Source organism: Gallus gallus, chromosome 1, assembly GCF_016699485.2.
Source record: "Gallus gallus isolate bGalGal1 chromosome 1, bGalGal1.mat.broiler.GRCg7b, whole genome shotgun sequence".
NCBI lineage: Eukaryota > Metazoa > Chordata > Aves > Galliformes > Phasianidae > Gallus > Gallus gallus.
Window position 1 is genome coordinate 36,679,234 of NC_052532.1, and position 25,542 is coordinate 36,704,775.

At 42.5% G+C, this 25,542-nt stretch overlaps 1 protein-coding gene across 3 annotated transcripts in view; it reads left to right on the plus strand.

Annotated features, from left to right (window-relative positions):
- Positions 1–16,886, plus strand: part of TPH2 (tryptophan hydroxylase 2) — a 74,518-nt gene extending 57,632 nt beyond the window's left edge. For all 3 annotated transcript variants that reach the window (XM_040674768.2, XM_040674469.2, XM_040674540.2), the window contains one exon: positions 14,865–16,886. In XM_040674768.2, coding sequence (XP_040530702.1) covers positions 14,865–14,942 — 78 coding nt within the window. In that variant the 3' untranslated portion in view covers positions 14,943–16,886. The remainder of the gene's footprint in view (positions 1–14,864) is intronic.
- Positions 16,887–25,542: the final 8,656 nt, after the last annotated feature.

Sequence of the window (25,542 nt, forward strand, 5' to 3'; positions counted from 1 at the left end):
ATAAGCAAAAAAAAAAATGCCTATTTCACTCTAGCTGTGCCTGCGTTTGGGCTGTCAGGAAGACTGTGCCCACAGGGTGGGCTGCTCTCCCTAGCCCCAAATTTCCAAGGAAAAAAAGCCTGCTGGTGTGGTCCATCAGGGAGCTTTGGTTCAATCCCCTGATGTAGCTCACTGGGGAACTCGGGACTTACAGCTGCTGCTCACCCAGTGGCATTTTAAGGACTGGGTAAGGGAGGATGCAGTGCTCTTTAGTTAAGGAAATCAGTGTTCTGCTCCAGTCTGGTAACTTCCATTCTTGTTTCAGCAGGATGGTCTGTGCCTTTTTGAATTATGGCGGGTTCCCTTCTATCTCATTGAGAGCCATTATCATATTTCCTAATAATTTGCAAAAGGAATGATTCCAGTATTGCTATATAATGGCAATATTTTTTTGTATCAATGCCACTTAATGTCTGAAGATTTTTCACAGACAATGTGATGTCCATTCAGAACATTTTGCAACAACTAAGTTTAGTTTTAAAAGCTCCTTTAACACCTTACAATAAGAATTCATGTTGTTATGCCAACAGTTGAGATGTTAACATGGACTAAAGAATAGGTGCTGGCATCTTATTGGGATTTGGCTCAGGGTGGACTGTTCAGGTGGAGTAAATGTGAAATGGGTTATGTAGTCACATCCTTTAACATGCAAGTGGGTGATGAGTATTTAGATGGACTTCTTTTTAAAGAAGTCATACATTTCAAATGTCCAGAGAGATAATAGAGAAGAAGCTGCTGTTGTTATGCTCCACCTTTGGAGGAAAAGAGTTTGCAAAGCAGCAGGAGGTAGATTTCAGTCCTTGTTAAAGTGCCACATGGCCTGGAATATGAACTGCATGACACCTACCTCGCCAGCTTTTACATGACATCCAGCGTGAATACAATTCTGATAACAAAATAACAGAGCAACAATAAAGCACTTCAGAGCCAAACAGCCTGGCTTCCCCATAGGAGACGAAGTGGGTGATTTGAGACCAGCATGGCACAAATCAAATCACTTTTATTTTCTATGAAATCAATTCTGTTTTCTGTTTCTTTTCCAAAAGACCTTTTGAATTGTGTTACCATTTTATTTTTCCATGAGGATTCTAAAGAGATATAAAAATTATGGAATAGCTGATATAGCCAGCACCTCCTGCCTCAGGGTTTTCTTGTTGCCACCAAGCTCAGTACTGACTCTTGCCATTTTACAAGGAAGTAGAGTAATGCTGAAGACGTGATGCTGTTGTTTCTCAGGAGTTGACAACTGATGGGTACACCTAAATGCTACCCTCCTTCACCATCCCTCCCTGTTGGGATTGCTGACATCAGAGGTGCTAATAAGACCAGTTAACAGTAAATGAGTTTGAGGCTATGCACACAGTGGACTTGGTACTCTATAAGAATGTATTGGGAGGCTCAGTTTGGTTGAATTCCCTTTTGCTGATTACCCTTGATAGGTGATCATGAGTAAAGTTATGAAAAAGCAGGCGTCTCACATCAGATGGGGACCAGGGAGTCAAAAACCTCCTCTTCTGCAAAAACAGCACATGTTCCAAGAGGCATCGTGCTGCCAGTGCCCGTCAGTTTAATTAGACCTAGCTCGAAATAGATTTCATAGTTGCTGGATTAAAAGGCTAAATTTTACTCCGAGGTCTCAGCCCAGCATCTGTTTTCAGAGATATATCTGTGTCTGCAAGCACAGGAGCTAGAGCTGCCAGTCAGGCATGCAAGGCCTGTTTCTTATTTCATTTGCAGGTATTTTTTAAAAGCCTCATTTGCAATGTTATCTCCAGAGTAGGAATGCAGCGCATAGAAGATGCAGAGGCATCAGGGCCTGATCTTTTCTGAACAATCAGTGCTTCCTGCCAGTGCCAGGCAGCACAGTGAGTGCAGCCAAGGGAGGACTCCTCGGGCCCATGCTCATTGCTGAGGGCAGGAGTTAAGAAGCCATCTGAGCCCCACAAAAGAGCTCCTACTCCTGTCTGCTCCGTGGCCTCAAAAAAAAAAAAAAAACACCCCTGCGTTCATCTGCCTTCTGTGACTTGCTTTTACAGAGCACCTCCTCAGGATGTGTCTGGGGGTGTTTGTGTGGTGGGATGAATTAATATATGCGGACATATGTGCAGGAAAGGTAGTAGAGGTAGGAAAGCATAAAAAAAATAATTTCATAACTCTTGTTTTATATCTTTCCTGCTAGTATCTGGCTTTGGTTTGAGAAAAGGCATGATAGAGGCCTACCAGCACGGTTCCTGTGAGCACCAGGCAGAGATGATGCAGTCAGCCTTTGCAGACCCCTCATGCTGCAGGCCACTGCATGCACTTGGTCATTCTCAGCCATCCAGCACAGCCCTCTCCTTTCTGAGGCCAGTAACAGCCAAAGTGCAGCTGACCCGATGTGCATGTTCTCTTGTGCGCTCACCCAGGCCAATTTCCCCACAGCACGCTGACTTGCAGAGGTGGGAGCCTACTGAAGGCCTCAGGATGCGTATGGTGCAGTAGGACACAGTTCTTCCTGCCCCACTGCTTGAGCGCAGCCCTGCAGCATACAAAGGGCTCTCAGCTGTAGCAGTACTGCCTGTTTCAGAGCCAGCATGCCTTTAAATTCCTTGCTTAGCAAGCCTAATACTCGGGGACTATTAAAAACATCAACAGATCCCACAGACTTAAAAACATGAAGGAAAGGGCATGAGCAAGCATGTGGTAACTGTCAGCAAGTATTGATTTTCTCACCACAATCTGAGCACACAGTCAGGCATACTAAGGACGTGGCATTCCTATGAATTCAGTTTTGACACACCGTTTCTCAAATAGCTCTAGAGAAGCAAAACTAGGACTCTTTGCAGCTGAATAGGCACAGGGTCCTGTGTAATTCTCTGTGTTTTCTTGCCATTACCTTATTTCCAAAGGAGAGGAAGAGCACTCTGTTCATGAATGCGATGTAAATGCTGTTCACAGAGCAGTAGCTTGGCTTGCCTGAGTTGGGAATGAAAACCTGGTCAGAGGGAGGGAATTAAATCTCCAGTGTAATGCTTCTGATTTGCAGAAGGGAAAGGGGAAGTGCTAAGTGAGTGTAGGAAATTGCAGCATTATGCGTTGTGAGAGCAATTCTTTCCATCCTTGTAGCTAATGGACTGAACAGAAAGTGAACAATTTGTTTCATACAGTGATTCACCAACACTCTGACAGCGTTTCCAATTCTGAGCTCAGTTTCATATTCAGTTCCCTGTTTACTAGTGAAATAGTACAATTATCTGTCTACCTCTTACATCTTACAAGCAGGCAAGGCTGCAGTATCTGGAAGGAATAAAAATAATGGTATAAATCCTGGCTGTTTAAGGCTGGAGGGAGGGGAAATGAAGCAAGTGTTATCTTTCCAATGGTTTATTGGAACTCTTGTCTAGAAATGAAGTTAAATTTCCTGGGAAAATAGGTGCAAAGGAAAAACTGCCAATGGAACTCAGTTTTCAATTTCTATTTAATGTTTTCTCCATTCAGGTTTGTGAAAGGAAATCACAAAACATTTCCTGTTTGAGTTTCCTTATCAAATTGTCAATAGTAAAGTCACCAGAACTGTTACAGCTGAATTGGCCACATAAAGCTCTGGTGAAAATGGGATGTCCCTCCCAGAGGCATTTGGTGAATGTGCTGAACTGCTTTACAAGACAGGATGACATTTTTCTGCCTCTAACCCCGGTTTTATTTTGAACCGAAATCACTTGCTCTATAAGGAGTTCCAGTTTTAAATCTGGAAATGTTTGCGAGCCTGCCCTGGGTGCATGTATTTCTTGCTGGTGTGATCAGTGTTTGAATGAAGGAAAATCTTAGAGCATCTTCCCAGAAGAGTGTAATTAAGTCACTTGTTAATATTGACTATTTATGATTCATTAGAGCTCATCAGGGCTATTTCCCAAGAGATTCTGGAAAAATGTATTGTAAACAGCCTTTCCCCAAGCATATACTGTATGAATTCAGTAGAGCTTTTAAAATTCAGTGCGTTGAATGGAAGAAGGAGATGGCTATAAAGATAGCGGTGAAAGCTATTAATAAGGGCAACGGTCTGTGTAGCTGAGGATTTGGGAGTCTTATTTCAAATTACATAGATAAAACATGCAAAAGGTAGAAGTCAGTGGTGGCAATTACCTGTTGCAGCCCCTTCTTATAGATAGTGATGAGGCTGATAGTTCATGGTAGTATTTGAGTCTACCCCTACCTGCCCACCATAAACAACAAGGATAAAGTTGTTGCTAAAAAATGCTTCTAGCCCGAGAGACATTTAAATTGGTGGCAGCAATCAGTGTAGGTGCTGAAATACGGGGTCCTGCTGGGGAGGTGTGGCAGGCAGCAGAGGTGCCCATCTATCTGGGAATGGCACCCATCGCAACCACAGCTTGAATTTCATAGCAGACGATTTGCACATTGTTCCTGGTGACCTGAGGGGGAACTCTTGAAGTATAATCTGTGAGAGCTTTCCTTGGTAAAGTTAACCTTGGGTAGTTAGCGTGTATGTAGCAACCTGCATTGTTAGGTGACTCCATTTGGTCTGATGAATCTCACACCACATCCTTCTGACTGCAGCAAATTCCAGGCAGATCTGGGCAGTGGCTTGAAACTGAGTCCTGACGTTTTGTTAAGCTCTGGAATAAATCAAAGAAGGAAGAATTTCTATCAAGGCCAGGCTTGCTGGGTTCCTGGGCAGTTTGATCTAGTGGTTGGTAATACTGCCCATGGCAAGGGGTTGGAACTAGATAATCTTGGAGGTCCCTTCCAACCCAAGCCATTCTGTGATCCTGTGATTCTATTACTGTTCCTCATTCAGCCTCTCTGGACTCTCAGTCCCTGAAGCTGTCTCAGACAGCTTTCATTCCTTGTGGTGCCTTCTAGCAGCCTTATTTTCAGTTGCCTGGGGCACTACGGCATGGTGAAAGGTGACTCATGTTTCTCTTTCAGAGTATGACTTCATCTTTGCTACTGCAGAAAGGATCTTCGTTGCTTGCTGATTTCTGGGAAATGTTTTGTGATGAGATGACAGACAGTACACCTACTTTCACACGTTTGCCTAAGCACAAGCAGCTTGCACACATCCTTCACTGTTGGACATTTCCCAGCACAGGGATCTGTAATGCCCCAAGCAAGCCCTAACATCTAATTTTTTTAAAGATTAAAGCAAACAATTAAACTGGTATTTATTTTATTTCCCTCCTTCCATTCTGTGTTTAAAAAGCCATTTCCCCTAATTAATCCTCTGTCTGGCCCCTCAGACGATAGAGCTGAACTTTTATTTTTCAGTGTGTGTATGCATGTACGTGTAAATTAACAGGAGACCACATTATTTTCGGGGCAGATTTCTCCATGTTCTCCTACATCGTGACTGCTGCCCAGGGTTCTGTGAAGCTGCACATGTGGTTCTTGCACAGAAAGCAGAGCAAACATTACATAACTAACCCATATTGCCTACCAGATGCCTCAAAGTGTCCAAGACTTGTAGGAAATTTCTGTTTTCTTAGGTCTGCATCCACCCTGACTTCTGATGTTTTCCCTCTGATGCACTGTGACCTTGTTGCGGATGCGGTGCCTTCTGCTCAGTGCTTCGTGGACAGATGGACAGTGGTGCCAGCAAGAGACCGCAATATTCAGCCCATTAGACTCTTGCTTGTCATTCCTCAGATGGATGACAACTGATTAGCTAAAGCTAATGGTTTCAGACAAGTGCTTAACTAGACTTAAAGAAATACTGTCTCTGTGAAACAACAGTCTTTTGATGGATATTTAAAACTTCACTTCTCTGCCAGATGGATGTATTAGTAACTGTAGTTCACCAGCTGATCACATCTCATAATTGCAATTACTTGTCCTAGCCCAGGGAAAAGCTCAGTTCATTTGTCCAAGTATTGATTAACTGGTGTAGTCAAGATCGCTTTACTTCACAGAGGATGGATAGCCATTAATAATGTTATAATTACAGCACAGAAAATATGGTGATGAGGGGCTAGATTGGAACTTCAATAGGTAAGAAGACAGGCATTGTTTTTACAATCCTGAAAAAAATTAAAGCTATTATATAAAAGGGGGGTTGTTAACCCAGCGAACCTACTGGCAACAATGAGCCATTTGTGTTCCCCTCTGCACAGAGGGGTAACCTGGAGTGAGTTCCTGGGGCAAGGCTGGGAAAACATTGCCCAAGTGAGACTTTGGGCTGAAGGGTGTGCAGGAGCATGAGGAGGCAGTGCTGTACTTTGGTATCACAAAACCATCATGAGTTGTCAAACTCAGCCATACCTGAGCAAAGGAAGAGTGGCCCTAGTTCCTGCTCTGGTAAGGGAGGGGGGAAGGAGTGCAGGAGGTGCAGAAGTGCAGGGTGACACAAGCCCTTCCCTCTCCTGTCTTCCCTTGTGTGGATACCCTTAAGTTCCAGCACAGCTGTGAACCTCCTGGCACTCACTGACCCCCAATCTCAGCCTTTTGGTGACATCAAGACCGGGACATTTCACGAATGCTGCTAATACATTCTAATCATGGTGCCACTAGAAGCATCACCATCTCTTTCTAAACCAGTGTAACATAATGTAAGTTTCATCTAACTTTTGTGATAGGATCCACAGCACTGTCTGTCTACTGTTGTCTTCTATTTGTTTCCACGCTTTTACTTGAGATATCTATCACTGATCATTAGTCAGTAAGCTCTGTTCCTGACAGGGTGGGATCTCTTCTGATCGCCCACAAATGGTTTGAAGCAAAACAGAAAATACATTCTGTCCTCCTTATGCAGTTTGGAGGAATGCAGTTGTGCAAAAGAAGCCAGCAGTTTGAGGATTGTGTAGTTTGTAAGTTTATTTCTATCAGAGCTCATAGTGAGCTGCACACTTCATCTCTGCTGCTTCAAAGCCAGAGTCTGACAGCTCCTTGAACTCAGCGAAGTCCTGTGAAAATCCTCCCACTCCACAGTGACAAAGATCAGAAGAATTTTCTTCATGCTTTAGGTGTCGAAGTGCAAAGTTCAAGGACTAGGGCACTTTGCCCTGCTATGAGGGTGATGGAAGTCTCTTGGGTTAGGGATGCTTCTGGAGAGTCATGCATGGTACCTTGTTCTCTTGAACTTCTGGGGGAGGTAAGAAGTAGAACATGCACCGAAGATGTGGCTTTGTGGATGGGGTAAAAATGGAAAAAATTATCAGTAAGGTCGTGCCTTCTGTTTCTTTGACCTCATCGCCTTAGACTTGACTTGTTCTCAAGGATCTGTTCTGAAATTATTGTTGAAACGCAGTCAGTTAATCTGATGTTCATCCATCACATGGAACAAACGTGACCATTCCTACGGAAGTAGTAATTGCCTGTGGATAGTGTGTGTGTTTTTATTCCCTATACAGCCTGTTCTTCTACACAGGATTGTATTTTTCACAATTTTTTATGTAAATTCCTGCTTATCTCAGTCTGTGTACACGTGAGCACATTTCACTCTGCTGATAAGGATCAAGAGATGCATCCCTTGCTACATATTTTATATTCAAACAAGCTAGGGGTTAATTTGATGCCGGGAGAACAGCTTTTAATTCTTCCTCTTATGGCATTAAACAACCAACATTAACTTGCTTTGCTAGCTCTTGGGGTCTACAAGGAGATGGTGTGAGCAAATTTGATAGCAGGTATATTGGCATGTGAATGTAAATCAGGTAGAGAGCTGTAGGAAAAAGTAATCTCAAGCTAAGATGGTATGTCATGTTTTCCAAAGGAAAAATGAAACAAATTAAGTTCAGGCTATTTTTTGTTGTTGTTGTCATAGGGTCAGTTGATGGTTTCACACTGTGGTGGATATTTTGGAAATAGTAGGTCAGGAATTCTTTTATTAGTGAAAACATGGAGCTCTCCCCTGACCCACTCTGAAATGTAAAATCTCTTTGCCAGTGCAAGTCTTTGTTGCTATTCATTTATTTCTACCAAAGACTGATATTCCCTTCATCACCCACTCTCCTCAAAGTTCTCCAGAAAGATACATTCCCTCCTTTTTCCCTATTTGGATGCATACTCCTATAGCATACTTTTCATTTACAAAGTAAGTACTGGGAAGCAAAATGTAGGCAAACAATGATCTGACTCACAAATACTGATTGCACACCCCCTCTTTACCACAGCCACCATCACTACAAAATTTTTATTGGATTTTATGTGGTGCTTGCAAAAGTTAAGAAGTTCCAGGGAATTGTATTTTCCTGTTAAAGCTAAGAAACGTATCTCAAAGCTTGGAGCCCTCTTTAGCAAAACCACTGCAGGCAGGTCTTTCTTAAATTGGCAAGGTGACAGCATGAGCACATTTGCTGAGTGCCACCGTGACAATCTGATCACCTGGGGAGAGAAGTGTCTCTTCAACAGATACCAAACCATTTTGATAATTACAGGTGAAAACTAATAGCTTGCCTTGAGATCCTCGAGTGGCCAGGGCATGTACTTTCAATAGGAGCTTCCACAGTACAACAGCTGCATTTGGTGATTCTGCTTTCTGGGGTGCTCCAATGGGCTCCCTGGGTAGAGGGCATTATAAACAGAACAGTCAGGAAGTAATAAATGGAATGGACAGCAATTCTGAAAGCTCCTGACCAGCTGGAGTTAAAAGACCCCATGCCAGCTATTGCAGCTATGGAATGATCAGGTGTGGGCTGGGCACCTAACGAGACCTTCTGGTTGCAAGCTAAAGTGATGCTCCTTCTATCCAAAAGCTGTTTATAATACTCCGTGATTGCTTCTCCCAATAATATTTTCATTTTCCACCTTCTTATTCCTGTCTGTTCTCTGACCTTTACTAGGCACTGAATCAGAGTATCAGTCTCACTATGGGATGGAGAGGTGATGTTATTGTCACCTGCATCAACATCAGAGGTGGTGTCAGGTTGTCAATTTTCTGTCCTCATAAGAGTTAATTAAAGCAGTAGCCAATTGGGAGAAGAATATCATGGCTTCAACAGGTCTTTCCCTGAATTTAGGTGTTAGGTCCAAAAAACAGGCTCTGAAATTTAGACTGAGTGTAGATAGCTAAGTTCAAAAGCATGGAAATTGCCAGCTCCTTTCCTGCTTACACTCTAGAGGTATTTGAATTCCTTTAAGGACAGTCAGTTCTGGCTCTCGCATTCACTGATGCCTATATCTCAGGAAACACCCACGAGTGCCTTCTTCAGGGCTTGGTGTCTGCCTAAGTCTGACATTTCCCTGAACAAGTCCTCTGAACGTGAAAATCAAGTTGGAATCAGGAGGGCTAATTTCACAAAATTAGGTGTGTGTGATCTTTCCCATTCAAAGTTCATGCAGGGAAAGCCATCTCCCTCTCCCCAAAACGCCAGTTGGAAGCAGAACTGACCAAAGCCATGTGATGATTTTGGTCTTCTGCCTGAAAGAAGAGAGCCCAGCACCTCTCACCTGGGTGGGACATCCCAGCTGCCGCTGGGCACTTCCATCTCTCCCAGGAACTGAGACTGTGTGTCATTAAGTGGAGGGAGCAAAATGAAGCTGGACTGTTATGAGGTAGTTATCTGAATTTTACTTTTTCTCCCTTAGCTTAGCAACCACTGCTTTGAGTGACTTCCCACAAGAGGTACAGCAGGAACCTAAATTAATGTCACCGCTGTCTTACCCTGATAAGATAATTCTCAGACTAGAACTACTCTTAAAAGAGTACTAAACTGTAAAAACAAGAGCATGGAACAGATCTATCCAGAAAAGTTCCTTTACTTAGAGAGAGACTGCAGTTCTTCTCTGCAATTGTATGTAAAATAACTTCCTCGTGTCCAGGTATCAGGCTATTTGATGTGTTAACAAGGCTGTTGTGACAGAGTCATGGAGCACCAAATCTAAGCTTCTGTTAAAACAAGTGCATTTCTAACCATTTTGTTTGCCAAGAAAACCTTCCCACAGTCTAATTAATGTAATGTTGTCTGTCTGAGCCTGCAGACAGCCTTAACAGAAAAGCATGAACCTTTCCACCCCATTCATCTCAGTGAAGTGCCAACTTCACACTCCTTGGCTTCACTCAATGTCAGTGCCACTTGTTTTATTGCTGAGTGTTTTATCAGAAGGTTTGGAAGGGGCAGGTGTGCTGGGACATGCTGGGAAGGATAAGCACAAAAAAAGATGAAAAAGAGAGAAAGGAAAGAGAAAGGAGACAGAAAGGAGGAAAAAGAGAAAGAAAGAAAAAGAAAGAAAAGGTTGAAAATGAAAAATAAAACATACTGGTTGTAAAGATGGAAATGTTTTCTCTACTTTCTACATAGTTTGGGAGACTGGGGGTCCTCAATTCTTTCTGCCACACTCAATGGATTGGAATTACATATAGATTTTTGCCTTTTTTTCTCAGTTATATTCTGTCCTTTAGATCCCTGCACTACAAGTCCAATGCTTTGCCACATGCGATCTCTGATAGATCTCTGTATGTTTTGTAAAACATACCCTCAAATGATTTGAAATCTATTGTTGAGGCATTGTGTGTATTTTGAGGAGAAGAGTTAATTCTTGGGAGCATGTGAATGATGGCTACCAAATGGTAACTGCGAAGAGGGCTGATGCTGAAAGTCATGAAGAGTGAATGTACTCTGTACTGCTTGGATGTGAATGCACATTGTATCAGAAATGCTAAGTTATGGCCTGAATCAGTGATTGAGCACCTGGTGGGAAGGCAGGACCAACCCAGGGGAGCTCAGGTGCATGCAATGCACCTCAGTGACCAGAGAGTGGAGCCAGGATCCGCCCCATCCCAGACCTGATTTAAGGGTTGGCGGTGGAGGCAAGGGTATCTTGCTGTAGATCTCTGCATATCTGAGCCCTTCCATGGGTAAGCAGATTATTTCCTTTGTTTCTGTGTATATGGCTGCTGCGTTTGAGCATATTTTCATTTGCTGCTGCCTAGGGCTTTTCTACTATGCTGTCATTGCTGCCCTTTTCATTGTGTTATAGCATTACACACGTTTAATATAACTTCTTAGCTTAGACTTCTGACAGTCAGGGCTGGGACAGTGGGAGGAAGACCAACTGCGTGTCAGCTCTGGGCCTGGGGAAGTACAGTGGTTGTAACTCTGGTTGCAAATACCTTTCTTGAGGCATTTGTATGGCTTCCCTCTCCTTGATTTGGCCTCTGCCTCCTGCTGTGCTTGTGCCTGAGCTCTGACTGCTGCTGCCCCCCATTGTGCCATGGTTGGGCACTAAACCTGTTTGAGGCACCAAACATCCTCTGCATCTGGGTGATGGACTGAGACTTCCAGTGACTGCAGAGCAAATGGGAGCGTGAGATCTGCTTGGCTCCTTCTGGAAAATTCCTCCAAGGGCCCTTCATGTGTTGCACTACTGCTGAAGCTGGAACAGCTGTAACTGTCAGTCCTGCAAAGCAGTCTAACTGCCACTTGTCCATCTGCCTTGTCCCACTTTCTGCTGCACCAACCTGAGCTGTTGTGGAGAGCAGCGTGAGTGGGTCTGTGTCTAATCCTGAGTGCTGCTAATTAGAGGTGTTGATGTTGGCATTGACTTCTGTCCTGTATCCAAAATGCACTAGTCTGCACTAGCTTAATCTCCATCACAGTGGCACCCTCCCTGTGCAGTTCTCTTGCAGGTCTCCCTCCCTTGCCCCTCTCTTCCCCTCAGCGGGTTTTCAAGATACTACAATCAACTGCTTTTCTCCACACTTGGATAAGACTATCCACTCTTACTTTCCATGTTTCCTAAGTGCTGCTTGTGGTCTGTAGCTGAAGTGAAACAGGCCTGGCAGCTTTGAGGGCTGTAACTTGTGAAACACTTTTACTCTAAGGCCTGTAGCACAGATGCTGCAGCTTCATGTGTGCTTGAGTTTCATTACTTTTGTAATGAATGCCCATAATGTTCCTCCTCACAGAGGGAAAAATTGAAGAGTCACGAAGTGGGGTTCCCCTTCCTTGGAGAAGAGGTGGTTGAGAAGGCACAGGCTGTGAGTGGGAGATGGGCCTAGGGAGGGAGCGCTGCTTCACTGAGCAAGGCCAAGTCAAGCTGGTGGAAAAGGGCATGGGGGGATGCAGGGAGAGATGGGGCCTGAGGTACCGTGAGGGGAGGCTGCCGGGTCTGTCCTTCATCACCTGGATAAACAACCTGCATGGCAATGACAATAAATAGTTTTGTGAGAAGCTAAATCGGATTTTAAGGGAGAAAACGTTAGGAGATGTAACTTCAAATTGAAGAGGAAAGCAGCCGAGATGGGTTTCCCTGTTGCTGTCTGTCCTTTATTTGGCAGCGGCTCGTTTGTGAGGTGGGGAAAAAAAAAGCAATCAGGAGTAGTTTATGATGCTAAGACATTTCAATGACTTGCACTCAGTGAAAATCATCGATGCTCCCACTTTAGCTAGATTTTGCTGCTTGCAGTTGAAAGCATTTCACTGCCTGAAGTCCTCTTTCACTAAACCTGGCAATGAGTAAAATCACAAGTTCCTGAAGAGAACGCTCTGGGGTTGAGAGAGAACATGTTCATTACCTCCCTTGCAGTTAGCAGGAAGGCTGCACCTTGAAGGGGCACCCCGTCCCTTCTGGTCCCCTCCCCACAGCTCTCTAATCACCAGGTGCTGTACCTCATAACCAGGTGCTGTACCTCATCACCAGGTGCCAGTCCGGTTGTAGATTGCTGCTGTTTACTGCATTTTGTAGAAAGCTCTGATTATGTGTCACCACAAAACAGTTTGAGAGGCAGGCCATAAATATTTCCATCAACCTGTCTCTCCACTGTCCCCAGGACTCCACTCCATGCTACTCAGCTTATCCCTCAAAATACAGCTAGTGTTTTGATTTCCGTGGAGCTGACCCATATGCAAAGGAAATGTTACCTTGGGAACGAGGTTAAATGATACGCTTACAGACTTAGTTTCTTTTTTCCCCTCTATTTTATGATGGAAATGTAAGATGTTGTGAATGGTTCATCATAACATATGCCAACAGAAGCATGCCAAAAATAACAATCTGAAGCAGCACACGGTATGTAACGCTTGCATACTTCTCCCAGAGTTAGAGAGATCATTGAAACAACACATGTCAGATGCTATTACTGTCATATTGTTGGGGCCATCTGTTAAAGCCCAAGATCAAGACCTGCTGCTTTCCCTGGAACAGCAGCTCCACAGAGGACTGTGACAAATTAAACTAAATCTGCTCAGGCTTGGAGAGTTCATCTGAGGGGTTTGCTTGTTTTATTTCAAGATTTCATCAGGGATGAAACCAACGGTGTATTTTGGATATTGCTCCAGGGAAGTCTGGGAAAAAAAAGGCTTTTTTTATTTTATTTATTTATGTTAAGTGAGAATAAGCAGTAGGTACAAGATGAGGACTGGATTATCGGGATGGGAAATGTACATCTGCACCCAGAGCTGTACTTCTTAGGAAAATGTGAATGTAAATAACATTCGTATAAATGTGCACATGCAATTTTGATGAATATCGATGAATGATAATTCGGTAGCAAGCTGCAGTTGTAAATTATGGCTGTTTAGTTATGGTGACTACACACACACAGATTTTCAAAGGAAAAGAAGCATTTTTGAAATTGCGTATGGGATTCAGATGTCAGCTCTTCCTGGTGGTCTTCAGAGTCTCAGCAAGAAAACCTGTAAATCTCTTTGTTATACGTAAGATAAATTTCTGTGTAATTTTGGATTCACAAGGAGTTTCACTACTGAAGACTGTGGGCTGGATTTCACATATGTGCTTGCTGTATTGTTATAGATACACACACACAGACACACGGTGTGCACAGATATGTATGTGATCTATCTGCTCTCAATGGAACCAACATAATGGAACAGCTTTTAGTTCCACAGTATCCATATATGCTTATGTAATGGACATATGTTTTACTGATGTGTTTCGTAACAATTTTAAACAATGTCCTTACTGACACCAGAACACTGAATAATTAAATGCGTTGATGTGGAAGGGGGAAAATCTGTGTTATGAAGACAGATATGATTCAAATGCCATGAAGTGGGAGTATTTTTCAGATATGGGTAAATGACATCATAGATCTGGAATATTTTTGCGGAGGTTTAGTTATGCCTCACGTTGCTGAAAGACTTGGACCATCTCCTACTCATTCTGCACTTTGCAGTCAGTGGGAGATCTTTCACCACAGAACGCTAACAAACTTTGGTTCAACTCTGGTGCAGGACAGGCTTCTGCTTTGCAATCTCAGTCTGTGCTGCAGCATATGGATACTTCTCCTGTGGACTCAGGATGCACATGCTCACTGTGAGAGCCTCTTTCTGCCGTCTGGAGGTGTTCAGCACAAGGGGTGCAGGAGAACACTGGGGAGGTGGAGGATCAAAGCTAGTATTGAAATGAGGGGGAGGCAGCAGAGTGATGCCCTGTGGGTCTGTGGCGGAGAAGGAAGATATATCAGGAAGAGAGGACTGCTGGGGATTCACTGCTGGTGGCATCTCCTTGTTCTGCCTCCCACTGTGTCTCTGTTTAACCTACGGGTGGTTGCATGTGAATGGTCCTTAGAGCTGAGGGAGGATGCAAAGTCCCAGTTTCCAGGAGAGCATCCTTATCAGCAAGACAGTGACCTGAAGACTATTAACTGTGCCATCAGGTCCAGGGGAGAGAGCTTTCACTTCTGGAGGTCAGACTCTGGGGAGAGGACAGGAACTTCATAGAGCTGATAATCTACTATTGTTCTTTCCTTTAGGTTTCTTGCAGGAACCTGGAGTCAACAAGATGCTTCTGCAGCTGCTGCGGGTGATGAGGAACGATCCCAGCTGCAGCATCCTCTAAACACATAGTTCTATCTGGGGATACTAACTCTGTGGATTGATTATACAGCGCAAAAGAATCTAACAACCTTCTGTTTATTTCTGTTGCAGGAGAAATTCCCAAAGCAGGTCTCTGTCACTCCTCCCAGCCACTCTTACTCATTGCAGTCTTCAATGGGAAGTGTTTGAAATAATTATTTGAAGCGCTGTTTAATTGAAATGCATTGTATCCAAACTAACTCAGATGAGCCCAAACTCTTTTTGTGATGGGCTGCAAAACTCTGGAGTCCTTGGAGGGAAGAAGTCAGGTGGAACTGAGAGATGATGAGGCAGTTGCGGGGCCAGGCAGAGGGCATGCTGTTGGACCGCAGGTACCGTGGAGTCATTTGTCACCCTCAGGAAGAGCTGGCCTAAAAGAAAAAAGCTTCCATAACATGAAGTAGCCCCCCTTCCTCCCTCCCTCTCCAGGTTTGATCTCACTGTTATTTGGGGTGGAAGTATTTTTCTGGTTTTGAAATTTCTGCCAAATGACAAGCTCCCAGGACAGGGCATTTCAGCTCAGTGAGACTGATGCTCTTGTCACTTTTACTGCTACCTCCAGCACAAACGGACAGAGATGCCAATTTCCATGAGCAGCTGCTGGCGCCTGCCACCAAATGGGACTCTGGGGGCACCCACCAGTGGATTGGCCCACAGCTTCCAGCATCTCCAGCCCGGGGCAGGTGTGCCAGCAGTCAGAATGACCAATCTCAGAGGACTGTCTTGGATTAAGAGGAAGATGCTTTGACTGAAAAATTTCAGGCTTCACAGTGTGGTATTTTTCTGACTAATCTATATTTTGACAGCGCTATCAAACATTTGTGCAATAACTCTCAAGAATTCTCACAATCTATGGTCTCACGTTCCCTCTTTTCTTGCACATCAGATGGACTCTCCTGATTGCATTTAATATCCATCCAGCATGTGAGCAAAAAAGCTCTTGAAAGTAGGTCTGCTTTTAAGGTCATGGAGAAAGAACAGTCAAATCTGACCAGAACTAAGGCAGTTCTTCTACATTTCATACTAACTGAAAATAATAATACAAAGAAATGTTCATAGAGGAAACCTCAAACCATCCCAAACTGCTCTTCTATGAATGAATTCAAACACAAAAACTGCCTGCGTGTTGTCTGCAGGAGTTCAAACTTAAGATGTGTCAACATGAACACTGTGGCCGCCTCAGCTATTGTTAGTCCCATTGCCAGGCACCTAATAATTCCATACTGGAAAAGGTTTGTGCTGTCTCAGCAGGGAAACAGGCAGCCATGTGGTAGAGGCTATCCAGTTATGAGGAGTTTTTTAGGAAACACCGTAAACACGTTTTCCTTCAGGAACCTTTTCTTGAGGTATGTATGTCTAGAAATACATTTATTCTGCATGACTTTTTCTGCTGTTTAATGATGAGTCAGGTTTAAAAATCCGGTGACTAAAAGATGAAGAAGTATAGTGCAGAATGATATTTTGCTCTTTGCTGTTCTCTTGTTTGATTTTCCTTAGTTAGAAATGGTCTTCTGGTGAAGAATTTAACTAAACATTTCCATACTGCAAAACTCAAATGTCTTTTCCAGAGCTAGGAAATATAGGCCTCCTTGTCTACACTGGGAATACTATTTAATGAAGACAATCCTCAAGGTAATAATATGTATGGGGGAGGCCGGGGCTGGAGCTATTTCTCCTTAGGGAATTGTGAATTAATATGTGTTCCTCTCTTTTCCTGTCATCTTCTTATGTTGTTAGTAAAAAGTATATCCATACTGTAGACTTAGTGTGGTTTAACATCCTAGAGTGGTTCCCCTTGGGACCTAGCAGAAGCAAGGAGGAGTATGTTTAGAAAATGAGATGATTTGTCAAGAATTAAAGAGCATTTTGATCAAGATTCTTGAAATAGATTTGGTATAGATGGTTTCGAATCTGTTGGTTAGAACTGCAGTTCAGTGCTGATTTACTGCACCCTTTGTCTCCTGGAGTCAAAGGCAGGAAAAAAAAAGTCAACCTTATTAATTCATGGTGTTGCGAGAAGGAAAGAGTGCCAAACATCCTGCCCATGACGATCCTTGGGGAGAGAATACAAGAAACAGGGCAAACCCTGAGGAATCCTTGCCATCGCCCAGTGCTGCTGGCTCTGCTTCTGCTGAGGGAGGACCTCTTCTGCCTAGGTAGGCCTGCCTGTGGGGCTGTTGTCCTTCATTGGGCACACATTATCCTTTGTTGTCTTTCCTTTTCCTTCACTGACCTCCCTTTCTTTTGCCTGTGTGGAGCCTCAGCCCAGTTACCTTTCTTGTGACCCCCTGGAAGGACAATGACAAGAGATGAGATCTTGAGATGTCACAAGGCTGGCCAAGAAAGGAACCCCTTTTTGGCATGAATGCAACATGATCAAAATTAGAAGAGGACAGCCTTCTGCAGTGTCAAAGCCCTATTTCTAGAAAGCATGTAACTGTTTAATAGTCTTCTCTCTGTGAGGGAAGCCATTTTATCTACAGTTTTCCTTGGGAAACTAGTCCAAAGCCTGATGTGGAATCAAGAAAATCTAAAGGGGTACTGACAGTTCTCATTGTGCTGATTTTCAAATGAATCCAATTGCCACTATTGCTGGTAAAGTCTTTTAATATGCGTCTACTGAAGTTTTATTGACATGTTTATGGACTAATAAGAAAAGAAAAAAAGAAAAAAGAACTCAGGAAGAACAGTTTGCAGGAGCCGAAATGTTTTAACAATGGTTTTGTAACTGACTTGCATTATTTTTGGTCCTTGGAGAAAGAAACTGTGGAAAATTCAAAATCACTAATGAAATGGTCTCTGGCCTCTGCCTTTTAAACCATTTTATATGGTGTCTTCTCATTTTCTGCTGCCTCTCATTTACATTTCACGTCCTTCATTTTTAATGTCTGTGGGCAGCTGGCTACTATGTGTTATACCTTCTTTCCACACAACTCATTTATCTGCTATTATATTTTCCTATTCTCTTACCACTGGGAAAACAGCATGTTGACATATCATCTTATGATTTATGCTTTTAAATACCCACCTGATCCAGCCTTATTATGTCCTCAATTGTTGACTTCAGAGCGAATTAAAGTAGAGACTTTAGCATCTGTTTTGAAATTGCAGAGATTAGCTGGAAAATTTTGTAATGATTCTGATGAGCATCTGTCAGGTTTTTTTTTTTTTTGTGGGGCACTGGTAAGAGCTTGTCAGTGGCATCTAGCTTCCAGTTCATCACGTCTGGTGGCTTAGGGTCTAGGCATTTCCAAAGCCTGGGATCTACTCCATGAGTTGTGCTCTTTTGCTTGGGCACATTTCTGGTTTCAGTAACACATAATGTGTAACTTTTTCATGTGCTTTTATAAACTCATAAAATGAGTCTGATTGAGAGCTATGCCTTTTCAGTTCACTTATGAGAGTTGTCCAATTGCTGTATCCAGCTCAGTTAACATCCAAATTTGGTTTCATGGAAAAAAGGTTATTGGTTCTATCCCAGAGGTCACATCGAACTTAGAAAATAAAGGTCACATTATATCTTGAATTCAGAATGCACAGATGCTATATGGAGATAAAACATGAAACCCAGAAGGAAGGGCAAGAAGTATTTGCAACTATTCTATGTATATGTAAATAGAAAGCAGATAATTTAGTGCTGGAAGAGTGTGGTTTCCTTTTTCTCTTTTAACAAAATAATATCATAAAAATAGACAAACAAGAAAAAAACAAAATGGACAAATGAATTACAACAGATACTCAATCACTCTTAAATTGGAGACTGGGGGAATAGATGCTAGTTTCTTAGGATATGGCTAGTAAATATATAGACCCTTAGTGGCAAATCTAGCTTCTCAGAACATCAGTTCCTATATCACCAATGGAAATAAGGATATAAACATCAAAAATGAAGAAGAGAAACAATACATATACCCTTGAGATCTCTGTATAATCCAAATCAGTTGTCTGTAGGAGAGTTTAAAAATACTTTATGCATTGAGGGAATGCAGCTTTCCATCAGAGAAATAAAATAGATATATCTACTATGTATCAGGGCCAGTCTCATTTCCTTTATTTGGAGATCGTATTTCTTCCTTCTCTGATTTGATTTCATAGTTGCTGTGCTTTCTCCTTTGAAATTCTCCATTCTTAGCTCAGATGTAGCTATAGGCACATTTCAGAGAAGGAACTCTTGGCTCAGTTGTAATCTTATCCTGTTTTACATTTCCAGTCTTCTTCTCTGGTGAGACATTCTCAATGCCTTCACAAGCATTGTGTCCTGTGAAGGAATTGCCTTTTAAATCTATTTGTCTAGAAATCGCTGTGACTATCACAGACACATTTATCTATCTGCCTGTTTATATTTATTCTCAGCTATCTTCAGGAGTGTGGCTGTAATGGCTTATGTATTTAGATAAGTGCTGCATCTAGATATGGGCAGTTTTACTATTTGCTTCATTTGTCTTCTGAGAAGCAGTGCCACTGTATACTAATGTCTTCAGAGGGGTTTGTGGATGGAAATCTGGGTCTCCTCAACTGTGCTGTGGCTGCTGTAGAGAGATGCACAGAGCACACAGATTTACCTGAGAGCCAAGGCTGCCCAACTATATTTCTTGAAAAAATCACAAATCCTGGAGGGCAAAAAATAATCTGAAAGGGAGGCAGGTGCTGGAGGCACCTCCAAGCATTAGCCAGCTGCTGCTGCAGCCTGAATGCACATCCCACTGGTGACCGCTGAGCCCACTCACTCCTTGTAAAGCAGTGCTGGCACTCTGCATAGTCAAGGAAGAAAGAACACATAATGCGTAGATTTAAACTTCTGGTACTAGGGTGGACACTAATGCTTTGAGTCTTAAAATCATAAAGTTTACCATGCAAGAAGAAAAAGAAGGCATGATGATTGTGCTTGCATATCCTGCTACACCTAAAATATGTTTGACTAGTACTAATACATTTTATTGAATATATTGTGGTTTTTAAAGCAGTGGATGCTTCACTGTTAACTGAAACTCCATACAAACTCATACTGAAATCTGCACATTCCCTATTTCTTGTTTATATTCATAATATACACAGCGCTTTAGTGGCTGCGGTCTCCAGGTGTCAGTGTGGGATGCTGTGTTCTGTCTGACAAATAGAGAACCTAAGCACAGGCAGAGTAAATGAGTTCCCTGAGGTCGCATGTGATCTTTGCAATAGGAACAGGAGCTGCACTGAACTTCTCTGGTAGATCATTAAATGCAAGACTTTCCTATCCGTGTCTTTGCCAGAGCAGCCCAGCAAGCAACAAGGGCAGAACAGAGGGATACTTGTGGTTTAGTATGTGTGTGATTGAAGGCTGGTTTATGACATGATAATCCAATGCGCTTATGGAAACCGTTAATGATTTTCATAGGATCACGAGAGCATCAGAGCAGACTTACAACAGTGTGCTTTGCCTCCCGTGCTTGGAAGGAGGATGTAGTGGTTCTGAAGCAAACACTGTGGGACTTGGATCCCACATGGTGCCTCACCCCAGTCTCAAATACAGATTGGCATAACCTTAAAGCAGGATGTTTGATGTCTCTTTGTTAACTATCTTCAGCAAAACCCTTACACACTTGCAGAAAAATACCTTTTGAAATGTGATGTGTGCTCAGCCTCAATCACAGGTTGATTACATTTTCTGTGGAAAAAATCCAGCACTAAACAGTACTGATTTTTTTTCTGGCCTTTATTTTATAGAATGCATTCTGGTTCTTGACACGCAGAAATAGATAAAGCAGAACAAAACACAAATATAATTTACCAGCATAGATTAGAAGCCCATACACAGTAGAAGGAAGTAAGTCAGTTGTCACCTCTAAAAGCTTTGGAATTGATTTGTTTATCTTAATAGTATAAATATTCTTAGAGCTATTCCAAGGGTGATTTTAAATGATGGATTCATATACTAACAGACTCTGCAATGTACATGCACAAAAATTTACTCAGTGCATGGTGCATTTCTCACAAGGCTGAAAACACAGTGGTTTAAAATTAGTTAAAATCTTAGTGCGGACTTTCAAATTGATCTCTTCTGATGTCAGCTAAATTCTATATTGTTTACTACTTTGCTTAAATAATTAGTGACCTGGTAGTGCTCCTAGTCCTTTCTATCAGTGAGACTAATGATGTCTTCCATTATTGATGTTTCAAATGTCTCTCAGACGGTATCAAAGGGCAGAGCACCTTTCATTTAATGCGATACTTCCATGATAACCCTCCCTAGATTTTCACAGGATTGATCATTACGTTGAGGAAAAATGTTTCTTTTTTAATGCCTGTTATTTGGTATTTTAAGGTTGATGATGCACAAGAAAAGGAAGATTTCATGTATAGGAGCATATAGCAACCATTTGATGAGTCATTGCTGTGCATGTAGTAATTTAATTCAGTCTTCAGATTGTCTGTTTTAAGCAAAAATCTTACCTCATTTTTTATAAGTGTTTCCTATTTAGCATTGGCTTTTGTAGGGATTACTGGGGAGTTAGCGGAGGCCAGTTTGTTCTCTTTAACCCTGAAGAGGAATTATACTGCAGCAGTTTAGGAAAGAAGGATAATAGTGCAAGAAAACTCAGTTTGAATCAACTCCTGGCTGTTAACTTCACCCTTAATTCTCCATTACTATTAAAAGTGAAGTGTCATGTTTATCGAATCTTTGGCTTCAAGCTTAAAATTGCCATAAGGGGTCTTCAGCCTTGACGTTTTGTCTGTTTGTGAAGCTGACTTCAAGCCACTCTCTCAGAAGGCAAAGGAAAGACTTAGTTTGTCTGATGGCAGTGTTTGAAATAAGAACTTAACTGATTGCCTGAAGGGAAAGGGTTTCACATTTGCTTATGGATTGGGTCACTTGATTAAAAAACCCACCTGTAACTCATGGTAAATACCAAACTGCTTTGGATCTGAATTGATCTATCTGAGGGAGCTAAACCACCACCTCTGCCCCTTCCTTCTCCTCCATGTCATGCTGGACTTGGCGCTCCTCTCCCAGCTGCACCAGGGGCTCCACTGCTGGAGCCCATGAGCCACAGCTCACTGCTCCCTCTAAGTATTCCTGCTATAGAGCCACCATCGTACATTTACAGTACAGTTCTCAAACAGGAAAGCTGTCTGTACACTGTGGCATCTGTAAATATTTTCTGCTTTCCTCTGTGAGTTCAGAGTAATTCAGTGGTACGTACAGGGGGACTCGGGGCAGGAATCACCAAAAATCCCTGCTCAGATTAGGAGCTCTTTCCTGTTTTTACAGTTTCTTCCAAAGGAATGTCTGCTCCTCATGACTCGTCTCAAAAATCTCCCTCAGATTCTCTACGTGATAAGATGTCTCTAAAATACCTTCCTAAGTAGTGTGAGTTCAGCATTTCAGGAATACATATTCCTGTAGAGACTGCAGGGCCATTCCAGGAAGCGTATCCCCTGGATCTGCTGTCTAATAACTCCTGATCTGTACTAGAACTTAGCATTGCCATTACCGAATGAATAAATTGCTCTCAGTCACCTACTGGTGGAAATTTCTGCTCACAGCATCACTTTAAAAAGAAAGCAGTTCCCCTAAAATGTTAAATTGATGTTCCAGCTGAGAAAAATAACAATAACTTTTGAAAGAGAATTTGATTTTTATACTTTTCTGGTTTAATAACCAGCAGCCTTGGGTATCTGCAAATATATCCTGAATGCAAAATAATAATTTCATGTATCTCTTGTAAATACAGCTCCTGAGATGGGTACATGCTCTATGGCAGCATATAGAGATCACTGCATGAACTTACAGTGTGCTCCGAGAGTGTACCTTAAAGGGTTGTGCTTTCAGGTATATGACATGCTTTGGTTTTGCAATCTGTTATGTGGATAAAAGCCTGGTTTGCCAGCTGGGAGAGGGTCACGAAGTTCAGTTGTTGCAAAAGTTTGAATTTCCAGTTCTTGGGAGTGGAAAGCAAAATACGGACTGGTCCCCGTCCCTGGATGCATTCAAGGCCAGGCTGAATGTGGTTCTGGGCAGGCTGGTCTAGTGGTTGGTGACCCTGCACGTAGCAGGGGGGTTGAAACTCAATGATCATTGTGGTCCTTTTCAACCCAGGCCATTCTATGATTCTATGATTCTAGCTTTATGGCAGAACTGACAAACATCGATTCCCAAAGCAGAGAAATGTATCAAATCAAGATCCATTTGTATTAGCAAAGAAGGTTACATTCAGTGACATGGAAAGTCCTCTGCTTGTTCTCTTGGTTCTACACTTTGATCCTCTATTTTTTAAAACACTGTTGTGTACATGGTAAACAATATGCAATGGTAGAATATGAAGGTTTCTACTTGCCTCCTCCCATTGAACTTGGAGTACTTTATGTCAAAGCTGCGAATACACAGAGGATCATGGAAAGAAAATATTTGCTAGTTCTGAGATAGTTTTGGGTAGAGCAAAGGACTGCATGCAGCAGGTGAACACATTGCAACCCTTCCACACCAGCCTGCAATCTTCACTGTCAGGAAAGCATTTGTTGGGGTGTCAAGCTAGGAACAAATTTCCCCTTCTCTTCTGGATTTCGAGAAATCACTCTGATTCCTGCTTGGGAATTGTTCTTCTCTCCAGCAGGTTTTTAACTCTGGCTGTTGTCAACCAGCACAGCCCCAGCTGCAGCTGCAGCTGTACTACTGGTGGTACTGGTGGTCACTGGTGGTGACCGCTCTGCTGCTGTGGGGACACGCTGTGTTTCCATGGGAGCTGAGCCACTGAAATCCTTTGAGGTGCACAAGAAGTGGAGGGTTAAGGGAGATCCTGATTAAAGTTCCATTTACTGATGCTCTTCACCAATTTATATCCAAGTGCTACTTCACTAATTAATGGCTGCTCATGAAATGCCATGTGTCAGCAATGAATCACTTACTTTTGTTGCACTTCAGTAGTATATCGTTAATGAGCAAGGACAACTCTTATAATTAAAGCCTAAAATAGCCCTGTCTGTAGGACACTATCAAGTGTTTATGTCTTGCTGTAGTGGGTGGACCAGTTTATATCACTCTCCTGTCTTTGCCTGTGCTAGTTTTGTAAGAAAAACATGGAGGACTGGAAAATTGTGGGGCAGCAAATTATTGTTGTTTGTTTGTTTATTTATTTTTTTGCTGTAATATAGGGTAGTAGTTTAATTGCATTTTGAAGGAGAGAAAAACCTGCCAGTTACCCTTATCTGGAACAACCTTAAACAGAGGCCCTCTTAGATTATTGCTTCTAATGAGTGTCACTGAAGCTCAAAACTAATTAAAAAAATAAATAAATAAGAGGGAGAATCAGCTTGTTTAGAACAGAGGGCGGTTTGGTGCAAATCACTGTTAAATCAGTAATTCTGTGCTCCTCAGCTGCAGGTAGCTGTGAAAACTGAGAAACAGAGTCAAGCCCTTTGCGAATGTACATAGGCAGCTGTTCATACTTTGAGCAACATTATGAAAAATGTGCAACTGAGCCAGTAAAGCAGTAAATAACATTTCTCCTGCTTGACCTGATCAGTGCTGGCACAGCTGGAATTTTGCATTTCTTTCACGGGAGGTGAGACCAAGTCTTTGGAGAACATTTGGTCAGTCCATGCATCCTGCATTCCTTTCTTCACTGTGTTATTTTACATTGTAGTTTGAACCACTGATGCAGTCTCTTCACAGGAGGAAAAAATGAATATTTTTAGGAGAGCGTTTATCTACTGTCAGCCAAATTGCCCCACAGTAGTAGTGATGTGCACAAGTGACTGTTTCCCAAATCTGGCAGTGGGAAAACTGAATCCCACCTTATCTGCCATGGGATAAATCTGTCTTTTGTGGGCCCACTCCTTCTAACAGGCATCAGGAGGGAAGAAGGAGAGGGATCTATGTAGTCTATACTGAGAAGATTAGACAAAAAAGAGACATTCCTGAAGGCTTCAGTAATTATTAAGCGTAAGAATGGACTTTTAATGGTTAAGAAAAAATATATGAATTTTTAGGGATTTAATTTTGTACTGAAAAACAATTTTATAGAAATATTGTATATTTCACCACTCAGCAGCCCCTCACTCCTACGCCTTTTTAGACCAGCTCACTTGGAAGCTCAAGCTTCTGTGAAGGAACAAATATTTACCGAAAGCTATATCCACTCCTGCTGGAGAAAGTTGTTTTTCCAGGAAAAGAACAATAAAGACAAACATCTGTTTCCCCTGGAATGGCTTCTGAATACTTTCCCACTGTGGCCAGACCCAGTCCTGCAGCTCTGCAGTCAGAGCAGCAAAGGCTCTCCTGTTTTTGCTAGCACGACAGCTCAGCACTTGTCCTCCTTGTAGCAAGCAACATGTAGACCCTTTGTATTGGTCTCCTACAGAGATTAAAAAAAAAAAGAAAGAAAGCATGAAATGAGGATCTTTTCTGAAATGACTTCTACAAATTCTCAGAAAAGCTCTGTGAGTGCCTGACAAAGCCCTCACGCTGGTATATAAAGCGCAGTGGGATTGCCGGCTGTGTGTGTTCCCAGGCTTGCTGAGGAAAATCACTCGGCTCAGGTTGAGGAGGGGAGATCCGAATCTCCTTATTCCTGATAACACTGCAGCCTTACCTGCCTGGTGTCGCTGGAATATTAAGTGCTGAAGACAATCCTGCAGCTTATCCCCTCCACAGCCCCTCTGTGATCTCCAGTGACATCATGATGCTGGATAGTTACCCAGTGATAAATTAGGGAATAATTCCTCTTGTCAACATCTGCTCTCCCACATTTGTTTAGCTCTTTGGATGCTGTTT